This window comes from Nomia melanderi, chromosome 10 (assembly GCF_051020985.1).
Source record: "Nomia melanderi isolate GNS246 chromosome 10, iyNomMela1, whole genome shotgun sequence".
Taxonomy (NCBI): domain Eukaryota; kingdom Metazoa; phylum Arthropoda; class Insecta; order Hymenoptera; family Halictidae; genus Nomia; species Nomia melanderi.
This window is the reverse complement of record NC_135008.1, coordinates 10,217,437-10,231,392: the sequence shown is the minus strand read 5'-3', so window position 1 is coordinate 10,231,392 and position 13,956 is coordinate 10,217,437. Positions and strand designations below refer to the sequence as shown.

The 13,956-nt window shown below is 40.3% G+C and overlaps 1 protein-coding gene across 3 annotated transcripts in view; it reads left to right on the top strand.

Moving 5' to 3' along the window:
* chinmo (Chronologically inappropriate morphogenesis) overlaps nucleotides 1-13,956 on the top strand; it is a 75,925-nt gene that overhangs the window by 21,406 nt on the left and 40,563 nt on the right. For all 3 annotated transcript variants that reach the window (XM_031982790.2, XM_031982789.2, XM_031982788.1), the window contains exon 2: nucleotides 2,364-2,591. In XM_031982790.2, the coding sequence (XP_031838650.1) occupies nucleotides 2,471-2,591 (121 nt within the window). In that variant the 5' untranslated portion in view covers nucleotides 2,364-2,470. The remainder of the gene's footprint in view (nucleotides 1-2,363; nucleotides 2,592-13,956) is intronic.

Sequence of the window (13,956 nt, the reverse complement as noted above, 5' to 3'; positions counted from 1 at the left end):
TGCACCGCGAGCACGAAGAAACAATTAAAAAAAAAAATCAAATACTCTCTTCCATACGTCCCCAGTAATCACGGAAAACCGTGATACGGTGCATCGGGAACACCGTGGGTCCGCGCGGCTGGTTCGCTTAAACTTTCGACCAGGCAGTGACGTAATCGCGCGCGCGGCCTGTGACGATGAAGTCGGCCGTGCAACACAAAGGTCCCTTCCACGTCCGCGCGTTTCTTGCCAAGTGGCGCCACGTATCCGCATTTCGGCCCTGGCACGTGTTAGATTAGAAAGTGGCGGGGATGCGTGATACCTTAGAAGCGTTAGAGGGGATGCGAGAGCGTGAAAGAAACCGACGATGGGCCGAGGGAGCGGGTAAAGCGGAAAGAACGCGGGATCAAGCAAGAGGGAAAGACAGAGACAGCGAATTAAGTGAAAAATGGAGGGGGGGCAGAGATGATAGAGAAAAAGATGAGGAGATAACCTAAGCAAGGTGGACAGAGACCGAGAAGGAATTAGAGTGAAAAGAAAGGAGACAGAGATGATAGAGGAAAAGATGAGACAGGCTAAGTGAGGTAGCTAGACAAAGAGCAAAAAGAGAAGGAGAGAGTGGCAAGAAGAGCAAAAGACAGAGGAGGGGGCAAAGAGAACCACGCGAACTAAACTTCTAGCCTTAAGCAATCCCTGCCCCACCCTCGCCCGAAAAAGTCGAATCTTATTTTCCCTTCTCCTGCCCCCACGCCTCTCCTGATCTTGGTCCCTCCTCTTCGAACTCGTCCCCTCCCCCCACACCCACTGTTACACGAGCTGCTTTCCTCTTCCTCCATCCGCGGGTACAATCGCGACCTGGCTCCCCGCCCCCTCCCATCCTCTTGCCACTACCACTATAGCCACCACCCTCTGGAAACCACCGAACTCTCACACACTATTTCGTCTAACCGCATTTGCATCGGCACCGATGACCCATATTCAACGTTCTTTCCTCCGCGACGCGGGACTACGCCGACACACAACGTCTTTGAATCCTCCTCTCTTTCTCTCTCTCTCCCTCCTTTCCTACGGCTCCTTATCCACTCGTCTCTCATTCTCTCCCTCTCTCTGTCTCTGTCTCTCTTTTTCTCTTTCGCTTCTCAAGCAGCCGGTTTCCTCACGATCGTCGCACGCACTGTCCTCCCGCGCGGCTTGGGTGTATATCTGTTCCTTCGGTGGCCGAGCGCGCGCGCGTGTGTGCGCGACGAAGACGAAACGCTCGTAAGGTCCGTTCCGGATAGATAGGGACGGCTAGAGCCGCGATAGACGGAGCGAGAGAGGGACGGGGATAGAGTGGGACCAACCGACCGGGCGGACAGTTACGCGTGATTCGTTCTTCGCCGCGGCGATGCGCGATGCAAGTCGGTGACTCGATTTCGGCCGGGTGAAACGACACTCTCGACACCGTACATCCAGTGTGCACGCGACCAGTGTTCGGATATACCAGCGAGGGAACCGCTGGGGATCGATCCGTGCACGACTTTCGCACATCCACAAACAGTGTCCACTGTCACGGTGTCTCGCGGCAGGCTTTCTTCTCGTTACTCCCGTGATTGGTTGGCGAAGATCGTTTCGTAGTGCTCGATCGGTTGAACGATCCTCGTGGATTATGTGCCGCGTGGACACGTGTACGCGAGGTCGTGATCGCGAACAGAAACTATTCCTGTGTATTTAGCTACTCTACGGGAAAATAAACGGCGCCAGCTAAGTTCGAGGATATTCGGTCTTGAGATTGGTGCTTGCTGATCCTGTTTCGACGATATATCGAGGTTTCACGGACATTTTTTGGGAAATCAGTTCGCGGTTACTGTTCGCGACTACAGTTCGCGGGCCCGCATGAATGAAGCGTGCTAGCAGACGGTTCGGTGCTGCCTCCGTTGAGCCGCCAAACACTCTGCCGGACGGACGGACGGTAATACGGTCCTGAGCATCGTCGGTAGGTTTCGCCTGGTGGCTTTTTTATCACGGACCGCGGAAATCCGGCAAAAGTTTCCACGGGCGTCGAGGAAAGGGATTCGTTGGCGCGCGAGGTCGCGATTAACGAACCTCGGTCGCCTCCGAGGCACGCGATCGATCATCAACCAGGTTCCCAAGTAACGCAGATAACGGGTGCTGCTGTTTCCTCGGTTTGTTCACAATAATTTCAGGAGGACGCGATCCGTTATCCAATGATCCGATTAATCGCGGAACCGTCGACCGATTTTCCTTCTCGTAATTCATCGTCGGGCGCGCGAGGAACTTCCAGTTCGAGCTACCTGCGATCGATGATGATTTGAGAAGTAGAAAAAGATGTTTGGTGGTTGGTCATCGCGCGAAGATTGAATTTGAAATAATTTTCTGTACAGCTGGACGAACTGTTGGGCACGGACGAGATCAGGAAGAAAAATATCCACACGAAGGTGGCAGAGACAGGGGTGGCGAGGGTCACGGGGTTGGGCCTAGGGGTGGCATCATGGACTCTCATCAGCACCAGTTCTGTCTCAAGTGGAATAGTTTCGGCAGCAACTTAGCGACAGCGTTCTCGAATTTGTTCAAAAGCGAGAGTCTGACCGATGTCACCCTATTCTGCGAGGGTAAGTCATCTTCATCAGTTACCGTTTACTTCATTCGTCTCGTTTGGTTACCTCCGATGACCTAATCTTGAACACGCGGGGAAACGATCTTTACAAATATATCTAATACAATGCCTAAAACAATATCTAATACAATACAATGTTCTATACTCAATAAGCAATTCAACAAGTATTCAACAATCTCACTTAATCCTCTAAAATTTAACACCTTTCCAATCTTCCTATAATCAGTCAGCAATTCGCACAAAAAGTATTCAACGATTCTACTTAATCCTCCTAAATCTAAAACCCTGTCAATCTGTCGAAGTCGCATAAAAGAAACATCAGTACAAAATCGCCGAACATTTTAATTTATCAACGACACCGCAACAATGGCGCGATTTCGCGGAGAAATTTCACGGCGGCAGGCATCGAAGTCACCCGGAGCCGCGGCCTCCATGTCTGACCAAAGCAGCGCCATCACTCCTAGCGCGCGAATCCGCTCACCTGGCCGGGAGGGGGTGTCGGGCGGCGCGCGGGTGCAGCACGATGCAACGGGTGCCGGTTCGCGAGCGGTGCACGTGCTCGAGCTGCAGGCGAGCTGCAGCCCCGGCGGATTGGCCCGCCTCTACCCCCGTGCTCGCCCAATCGGCGGCGGGACCGTGGCTCTCCGCTCCCGCGCAGAGTCAGCCCCGCGACGTGCATGCGAATCCCCGGGTTTGCACGTCGCGTGGCGATATGCACGCGTGTGCACGGCACACGGACACACGCGGGGAACTGGTTGCGCGCGAATTCCCCCGGCGACCAGTGCAACGATCCCGCGGATTCGCCGCGGGAAACCGCAGTCCGCGGCGAGCCGCGATGCAACGCGTTCGGTGCATTCGCGTCGCGCGCCTCAGAGATCATTGATCCACAGTGCATCGTGTTCGAGGTGAATCGACCGTGTTCACGTTTGTTTAACCCTTTACGGTCCTGCACCGATGGATTTGATAAGCGCTAGGTTTACGGAACGCGCTAATTTGGGGTATATTAAATTTTATAAAGATTGTTTGGTAAATGTTAGTATTGATTTTGATGGATACAGTTGCAACGATTTGTATCGGAATTGTTCGGTTTTAAATCTGTGGTTTCCAGGATTTGAATAAATGAACATGAATTTTTCTGGGAGCAGTAGAATGAAGTGTACAATAAATTACCGTAGATCTAGTGTTGAATTTCATTCTAACAGCTACTTGTTGTACGCGTGTTTTATATATTTGGTTGTAAGACATTCGGATATTCGTGAATAAATTGTTCAAGAGATACATTAAACTGCAGTTGAATAAAGTAATGTTGATGTACGTTCTGGTGTGAACAATTGAGAACGCTTGGGACTACAAAGGGTTAGCGCTTCCGATTCCACTTTTGGCTAATGAAGTTGGACGTGCAAGTACGACGGAAATGTGTTCTTATAGAGTAGTGGTGCATGCATGCAGTTTGATGTTTTTGCGTTGTGTTGTTTTCGACAAGTAGCTGGTATATATATGTTTCATCGGTATGATAAAAATGATACAAGATAAGAATAATGAAAGAAATAATAAGAAAAATGTTTTTAATTTGGACGGCCTGCACCGAAAGGTATAAAAAGAAATGAATCAAAAGTAGAAAGAAAATAGTACACCTATGTACTGAGAATAACATGCTTTACACAAATCTACAGAATTCCATGGGATCTGTATAACTGGAGAACCGAAAGCGTTAATAATTAATCTTACTGTAATCTTAGTTTTATCTACACGGTTCAGATAGGTATTATTGAGGAAGTGAAAACACGTACATTTATAAAGATTTTCTAGTCTCCAAAATCACAAGTGTTCTTCAAAAATTGGAAAAAATATTTTTAAAAATCGAGAAACGTTGCAGAATGACGCTAAAACGTTAAACTGAGTTGAAAAAAACTGAAAGGGCGCAGTACGGTTAAACAGGGTTTTTCGCGTGCGGTTTCGTTGTTTTGTTGCGAACGAAAATGTGACGCTTTGTCTGCGCGGAAAGAAGATAAAGTCGACAAGACGTATCGCGATCGCGTCGATTTCGTGTTTATCGCGAGCCGCGTGGCGTTCACGCGATCCCCAACTGTGCTGTTACTTCGGGACTAAAAATACCACGTGGTCGTTGTGCATCTTCATTTATAATGCATCGACCGTGCAACGGTGCAATGGAATCTTATTTTATTTTGGTTTGCGCTGGTCGCCGAATGGTTGGCTGCATCGATAATGCGTGGAAATGCGTGGGTACCTGGTCAGCGAGTTTTCTTTTTTAGTGTTGAATTATGTGGTGGGTTGTGAACGTTGAATCGCCAGTAATTGGATTGTATTCAATTAAGTAGAATCAGTAGCTGCATCATTTGCGGCGTTATCAATTATGTTAAAGTATGTTGCTTTAGTATTAGCGTTTGAATGCTATAATCAATAGACCTCGATGTAATATTTTCAGCGTTTTAAAAAATAACTTATCTAATAATTATGTTCTGGTGCAAACTCTTAAAAAATATTGATGCTAATTAAGAATTTCTCTGCCATTTGGATAATAATATTGGATCTGAATAAAGTATGATAAATACCGTTATCTTCGTTTGGAAAATCGATGTAAAGTAAATAATATGTATATTCATTAAATTTGCTGTTAAATCTTCACTTTCAATCTGAGTTGAATAAGTATAAAACTACTCGATCGGTACGAATTATTGGATCATTGTTAGACAAGACTTTCTCACCAACCTAATAATATTTGTACGTCAGAAGTATATTATCGTATTGTTCTACAGAATAATTTAATATACATAAAAATATTCTGTTTATCAGTGCAAATGTTAATCGACTTTTTTTATCTTTCTCGTATTAATCGTTAAAAAATTTGCACTCCACGTGCACTGAGTCCCGCGGTGAGCAACGCTGCCGAGAATTCGCAATTACGGCGTCAATAAAATTTCGGTAGGATTTATCAGCGAGACTGATAACGCGCCACTATACATCAACACGTGGTGTCAGATATTTGTTCGTTTATCAGCCGCGCTGAGTAAACCAAGAATGTGCAATTCTCGACGTACCATTTTTGACCGTCTGCTTTCGTATATTCCTCGACGAGACGCTCGGAAGTCGGAGAAACTAAGCGGGAGATAGTAATCGACCCAAAATTTTGTCCCACTGACATTCTGACGCTGCATCGGCGCTGCAGTACCGTTACCAAATTCTCATTATCGAAAGTATGAATGCTGACGTAGATATTCGTGTCAGTGTAACTTCGAATCGAGTTCTACATATGTACTCTCCAATATCATTATGACGATGGAGAACATCATACGTTTATATGAGAAAATAAACGAAACCATTAAATATCTTACAAATTGGTAAAAGAATTTAATGGGACTTTGATATAATTTTTAAGATACTACAAATATTGAAATGAGATCTACACTGGAATGTATTTAAAAATAATAATTTTCTGATAGTATATAATTTAATATGTACATTGCATTTACGTGTGATGATCTCTTCCTTGATTAATTTTAATTTATGTGGTATAAAGAGGAGTTGCAAGCAACTTATTTAATACTTCGTTCGATGCTTTTTAAATTGCAAACTGAGATATAAAGAACTATTGAATAGTACTATTAATAAAGTATTAGTAACACGAGAAACATGAGAATTCGATTTAAAAATTTGCAGAGAAAATGTACGATATAACGAAATTATTGGATTATATCGTAAAGAAAATTATTTTCTCATACGAATTATTTGAACCCATTGAACAAGATCGGACCGGGAGATATTTGTGTCAGTCTGATTCGAATAATGTCAATGCTGTTCCGTTAAGTGCAGTAGAGAGAGAGTTGTGAACGCTTGACTCGATCGACTATCACTATCGCTGTCAACCATCGATTCATCAGTAAATTAGCTGGCCCACCTTGATACTTTTATATCTAACGGTCTAGCACGAGATCTAGATAAATCTAGATGACTTCTTCTCGAGATCGATGTTAACGCAATTCATCGTCTATTATATGTTAGACATCATTGCAACGATTGCTGTGAACGGAGAGTAATTCTGCTTCGTCATTGTGGTCCTTGAAACCACGTTTTTGAAGGATTATTAGCCGAAGATTTAGGAGATGTTTGAAGACATTATGAAAGAAATAGCTTTCAGCATATTTATATTCTGCTGAGAGAAGTTAAGATTTTAATGAATATCGTATCTGAGGATATCGCGAATAGAAACACAATGGAAGTATTTTATTTTGTTCATAATTACATTGCTTTATAGACCAATTAATTGAAATGTATTAACAATTAGTTTGTACTCTAAATAATACATCTTTGGAAACTTAACTCGAGATTCTAAATCAGTTTAAGACTATAGCTTGATACATTTTAACTTTTTATTAAGTAAAGAAGAAATTTTATTCTAGCACGCGAAAGCACAGGCAATTTTAGGGTTAATTAACCCTTAATAGGTCACTGATTCATTAACCCCTTCTCCTATAACATCGAGTCAAACTCTGAGATACGATCCTCACGTTTCTAAGATGCGATACGAATTTCTGTTCACTTCTGTGCAGTGCGTCCTGTGTCCTCCATTTTGCGGCAATCCCCGTTCTCCCGTCTCTCTGGTCCATGATTCGGTGATCTAACGCGCTTTCTCTTGTCGGAGCACACGCGCGTGTCCCGATTTCACGAAAACCGCCTCGCGAAGGGAAAGGAAAAGTCCAGTTGGCTCCTCTCCCTGGGAATACCAGCGAAGGTCGTGGATTTCGCCCATTTCCGAAGGCGAAAGTCGCGTTCCAACATGAATACGGGGAGAGAACGATAACTAGAGCTGTTACAAATACCTAAGTTACCTCTGAGATATTCATTTAATCAAAAATATAACAAAAATTTTAATTCTGTTATGAACAAAAATTATCTTATGAGATATTTGGGTGCATGAGGTAGTTTAGATTACGTAATCTACTACTTTTCGTTCAATTAGACAGATGTATGCTCAACATGTCTTACACGAGCATTTGATTTATATTAGTAATAACAACTTGTTACACAATAATTTACATATTTGTGATGAATAAAACAGTAACGAAGTAATTATTTTAAATTGGATGTCTTTACGTTTTTACAAAAGTACCAACGAGTGTTTATTTTTTGGTGATAGGCCCGTTTTCTTTGAATTAACTCTAATCTTAATAGTAAAGACTCGTCAAATACTTAGGTATCTCATAAAATATCCAAGTACCCGAGTATCCAAGTATCTTACATACTCGCTTAAAGGTAAGTACTAGCTGTAACGGTAACTCGATGCTTTGTCGCCTCGAGTGAGTGCTCTTTCTTTTCGAAACGAGCGGAGGGTGAGAATCTAAAAGGAAGGTCGGTGGATGGGAAGGGTTCAAGGACGTTTCTGCTGCGACGGGGAGGAATGGGAGGGGTTCAATGGTTGAGCAACGCGTGCGCTCGCCTCGCGTTCGAGTCGGGATAGAAAGTTTTGGAAGTTGTTCGCTGCGCTTGTGCAAACGGCCCAGTGTGGAGCCAATTTTGACGATCCTTCTCTTACAATCAATAGAAGGTGATAGAAGCTTAAGTCCTTTTCATAGAAATTTGAAATATTTCATAAAGATCTTTTCAGGTTTGCAAAAGGAAAATTCAATATAAATATCTGTATTTTATTTCGTGAAAGAATATCTGTAGTTACACTTCCTTCCTGTCATAGCTACTACAATATCCATTTCCTGTATTATTATTCAAATTTGAACTGAAATGTGGAAAAAATGCGGTTTCGCCTTGTAACCACAGATACTATTATCTTATTGTAGACAAGTTTTTACCGGACATTTGTATCTATGTTTCCATAAATCACTGTACTGTGTCACATGTTAATCGCATCGATTTATATTTTTATTATAAATATTCATCAAAAATAGTTCAAACGAAGAATCTTTAACAAGCATGAACAATTTAGTCACCCCCAAAGCGTTAATTGAAAGTTCAATTTGATGTAATATAGTTCTGAAAATATTGATGTAACAATCATTTGAGTAACGTTTAAGGGTTAAGGAGACTAATCTTCTCAATATTCCTATGACCGCTACCGCGTCTATATATGCGTGCGGATGTATGTAATCGTTCGAAAAGCCAAAGGAAGCCGAAAGTAGGACCCGGGTTACAGTTAGATCTAACAGTCTTCTTCACGGTCTTCCTCGACCGTGTACGCGATGCATACTGCCCGACCATATTGACACGTGGTACACGCACCGGCACAGAACGCGTGTGCACACGTGGGGACCTCTTGTACACTGTGTACTTGCAGGTCGTGCAGGAATTTTATATTGGTCTGAATGGGTGTCACCGAATTTAAATATTTACCGACGGTCACGGAAGTGCCCGCCCATCCTGAGCATTAAGTAAATTTTAAACGAAAGCACACGAAGCAACCTCTTCACTTTTATAGATATTGGTGTGTAGGTCTAACAAGGTTTTGTTATTATTATTGATGATCTACTAAATGATATATAGATAGTATTATACAAGACTAGATTCTTTATTGCGTATTGTATATTATTATTATATATTATCGTATAATAGTAATTATAGATTAACGTAACACAATCTTTTGTTTCTAAGATTAATACGAATATCGATTTTCGAGATAATAGACTTGAAACTGTGGTAAACTGTGATAATCAATCTTTTAAATTTGTTATCTTATTATCGAACCTTTACCATGACGAATTAGGTTATATTGATTAAGTTCTTCTGAAACTATAAACCTCTGTATTTGTATTTCTACAATAACTGAAACGAGTAATTGCATCCACAATACTTCGCTCAAAATCAGATATGATAAGTGGAAGACATATTTTATCGGATTAGGCGCTTGATCGTTGAGACAGCTCTATCTGAAGCAATTTCTCGGCATAAACGATGTTGAAGTGTTCTACAAACACACACCTATTCACCAAGGAAATTAATTTATTGTGGAATTTGAAACTCGAAATTGTTCTCGTTAATATACTATTCTACGTTACGTTTAAGAGTGCCATATTTAATTCCGAATCATTATTTTAACTCACAGCAGAATTTCTATTTTGCAGAAGTTCTAAACAACAGTTATATTGTATATGCAGTATACACAATTTTTCAATGTTATAAATGAATTAGCAAATAAGAAAAAAAATTAGAATATACTGTACTGATTCGATCACATCACCATGAAAAAGAGTTTTCAACCCTTTACAGTCAATTATTCTTTCAATGAAATCAAATCAATGCTACTTAATTTACCCACAGTGTAATATTAAAGAGCATTTAAACGATTACAATATTATGAAGATTACAATAAAAATTGGTGAAATACGTAGTTGGCGTAAGATTGCAAAGAATTAATAATTCGCAGAAAATGAATAATGTTATACAGAGTGAGTCATTCAATCGTGCCACCTGAATTTACTTGTAATCAATTTATCACATGAAAAAAATATTCCAAGCGAAAGTAATTCGGTATCAATCGAATTAACTGTACTTTCAACTCCTGATGCCAAACAACTTGTGCCTCGAATATTCTTTTAGCCAACAAATAAATTTTGGTGATACTATTAAACGACTCAGCCTGTATATCGGCGATAGAAACAAATTTTCGGAATCAGTACCGAGAAGGAGATTGATTACATATGAATCGTAAGTTGCGAGCATTATCGGCGCACGAGAAAGCCAGTCACTGTGCGTGCGCCTGTGTGTAATGTTACACGAGATTAAGCGGAGTGTACCAGCGACACGTGGAACGTTAGACCCGAAGCATTCGTACACCGTTCGCTGGTATTCGAGCGGAACTATCCCGCACACTAGCCTTAGATGCGAGAGCGGGCCTCGTTTTCGGCCGGCATGACGAATATTTATTTCAGCTTGACCTAAATAATTGCATTCGCCCGCCTATTAACGAAAGAATTATCAAACGGGGAAATCTAACTCATTCTAGATTTTCTTTTCTATAATTGTACTAAAAACATAAGGATTCTTTCACGAGAAATGGTTAAAATAATGGGTTTACAAATGTACACATTGTAATGTAAGTTAATATTTCTTTATCTATTAATACTAAATATATAATATAGAAAAGTAGATGAAATATAATTTCAAAGAAATTTCATTTTTTTTCTTTTTATTAATAATTGAATTTATTGTTCGTAGATTATCAATCGATTTGGCATCGAAATTTAACTTATAGGGCAATTGCAGTTTACATTAATGCTTCGCAACGAGATCGATACGTTCTGGTCGGAATGTTCGTAATAATTGTAATCTTAATTGGGTTTTTATTTGAGTCGATCAATGGTTATCGAGAAATTATTCAATTAACTGAATAATCAGTTCATCGAGTCATCGATGACTCTTGATACGGTTGCGTATAACTTCAAAGGAACTGAATACTGACAAAACGATTAAGTTCCAAGAAATTGTATTCATGAATCGATTTCTCTTGTACGACCTACGATGTAAGATTATTATTTGAATACAGATTTCTGGACGAATTGATCTCAATTAGGTAATCGTGTACGATGCAACGGGATATCGTTCGGTCAGACATAGTTTCGAGTGGGCGCGGTATCTGGATGAACTAAAAGGGTATGGGAAATTGGGTCGCGTTGCTGTTACAACTTTGGTATGTTGCAACTCGAACGTAACCTAGCGTTGAAACACGTGTTGCATATGTACGCCTCGTGAGTAAACACTTTCGTAAGTATTATAAAAAGATACATTGAGCTCAACAGCAACAAAATGTTCAAAGTTTTTTCAGATTTCTCGGAAATTCTTTTTTTCTTAGGAATTGCAAATGTCTACGAAAATTACGATTCTTGGTAAACTATTGTCTTGAAAAAATCTTCTGATATCATTGTAATATAATTTGTGGAGTTTTTTGAAAAAAATGCGCTCCTGTTTTTTACTTCTAATGTTGATATTTTTCATTAACACGTTCTTTGACGACATCTCTCCGAATTTTCGTAATTCTAATATATCGAAATTTGTCTAAATACTAAAAAGTCTGGAAATTTACCTTGAAATCTCTATTTGATCGATTCCTGTACTTTAGGTAAACGAAATATTTGAACAATGCAATAGACGTTTTACTTTCAATTTAAAAATTATGCAGGTATTGCTTGATTTTTTTACGTGAACTATTAAATTATTCGTCCTCATAAGTACGACTATAATATAAAAATACAGCAAACAATAATCTTACTAACAAATTAAAGATCAAAAAACATGGTCGTTGCTTCTAACTGAGCGTTCCATTCATTGATCGCGAAGACACCGTTCAATCGCATGCACAAATGAAACATAATACACACTATCATTCGATAAGGCTGCTCAAGAGTAGATACACTTCCGGTATTTGAATTTCGATTCGAAAATATAGAAGATCCTCACTAGAGCGTTGCTCTCAGCGTTTCTATTTTTATTCGCGAACATAAAAAAGTCTGTGTTCGAGTTGTCGGTTCCTGAACTATTTTCTCCTACTAAAAACTACTATAAGATATATGAGAACTTATTAGTTACTTAGTAAAGTACTCATTAATAGTGAAATAAAGCAATGTCAGAAGAAGAAATAACACCAACAACTACCTAGCATTTAACACGAATAAAATATTCTTCTTCTTACAAAAATTACAAAATTTTTAATATTTGAATCTACTTATTTTTTAAATAATCTCGTACAATTAGCTTGTTACCGATAATTACAAAATAAAACAATTAAAACCAGTCATTTTCACTGGTACAGTATTTCTAAATAATATTAAGGTAGCGGTTTATTGATCTGAAACGAATTTTATTTTTCAAAATGGAAGAAGAGGGCGCATTACATTATTTATATTAGCTGTTTCTTCAATTGTTGCAGTGAGTAATAAATGGTTTTTACACTTTCCCGTAACATTGTACGAAACGCAACGCAAACCCTTTTTCCACATGCCCATTGAATTAAAGTTTCCCGATTGTTCATTTCGGTCGATTCCATGATTATCGGTACGGACGATCATCGACATGAATGAACACATGAGGAACAGAGCACTCGGTGCTAGGGGATTCAGTGAAACGTCCGTGAACGGCCGCAAATCACAGTAGCACGGGCACAAAGGCGGCCTCAGAGGTTCGATAGTCGGCCGATACAAGGGGGATAACCAAGAAATGGGGAGTGAACGTACTCGACTCGTACACTCGTGAACTCAGTCGGGCAAAAGTATACTCCTTAGAGTCAAGGTTAGCTCTGATGCAACAGGATGCCGGCCATTGACATTATATCTCGTTTGCGCTCCGATTTGTATTCGCACGACGCGACGCGCGGATCGTTCACGGAACGCCTGTAATCAAACTTATTTCCGCCTTCTTTTCTTCTTCCCTGTATTTATTTCATTCGAATGGTGAAATCTGAAATATGTTTACAGTATCTTAAATATAGAATCCTAGCTGTGTTAAATATATTTATCTAATAGAACACGTTCCGAGATAAATTGCACTAAACGCTTTGTCTGTAACGACCTGGACTGATATTGAATGGTCTAAGTATACTTAACGTTGTTAAAGTAAATTCTTTATCTTAACTCCTATATACTTCTATTATTCTTTCACTTTATTTTCATTTCGTTCGTAGTACATGCGACTATGTCTCGGTAATTATAAAAAATAGTTGAGTTTCAAAGTACTTAGAATATAAAAGCAGGTTGAAAATTATATAAATGTGATCGAGGGTTTAAATCGAAATTCCCAAGAATTTTGCAAAATTAAGAAATAAATAATAGAATTTCCAAAGTGCGAGTAATGTTATTTGTTATTCTGGTTAAGTTCGCGTTAACCATTCCGCCGCGTAATATTCAAGAACAAGGGGGATCAGGCTTGATTTGGGTTAAGTAAATCTATTCTTTCTTCTGGAAGAGTCTTCGGTCGGGTTACACGGCTTCGGCCAGCTGCCGTTTCTGTTAGAGACGTGACGTCCATAACCAGAAACGTTCGGCCGCTCCGCGAGCACATTATGCGCGCTTAGAAGCCGGGAATTCGTGGAATATTATATTATGGGCTCCGAGCAGCATAAAAGTACCGTAACTTCGCAATTACTCGGCCATCGTGACCGGTAGTTTTAGCGATGTTGGTCTACACACGTTAGAAAAGATGTTTGACCGGAACAACGTGTCGGCCATTTCGCGGCGATGTGTTTCGCTCTGTCCACCGTCTTTCTTTTTTTTTTTTACTCGTCCTCTCCTGGAAGGAATAAATTTGTTTGTTGACGTTGTTCGCACGCACTCGTTTATTGATAGTTCTCTGGTTAGACGAACAAGGAGATACTTACGGTAACAGAAGTGGGCAAACTCGAAAGT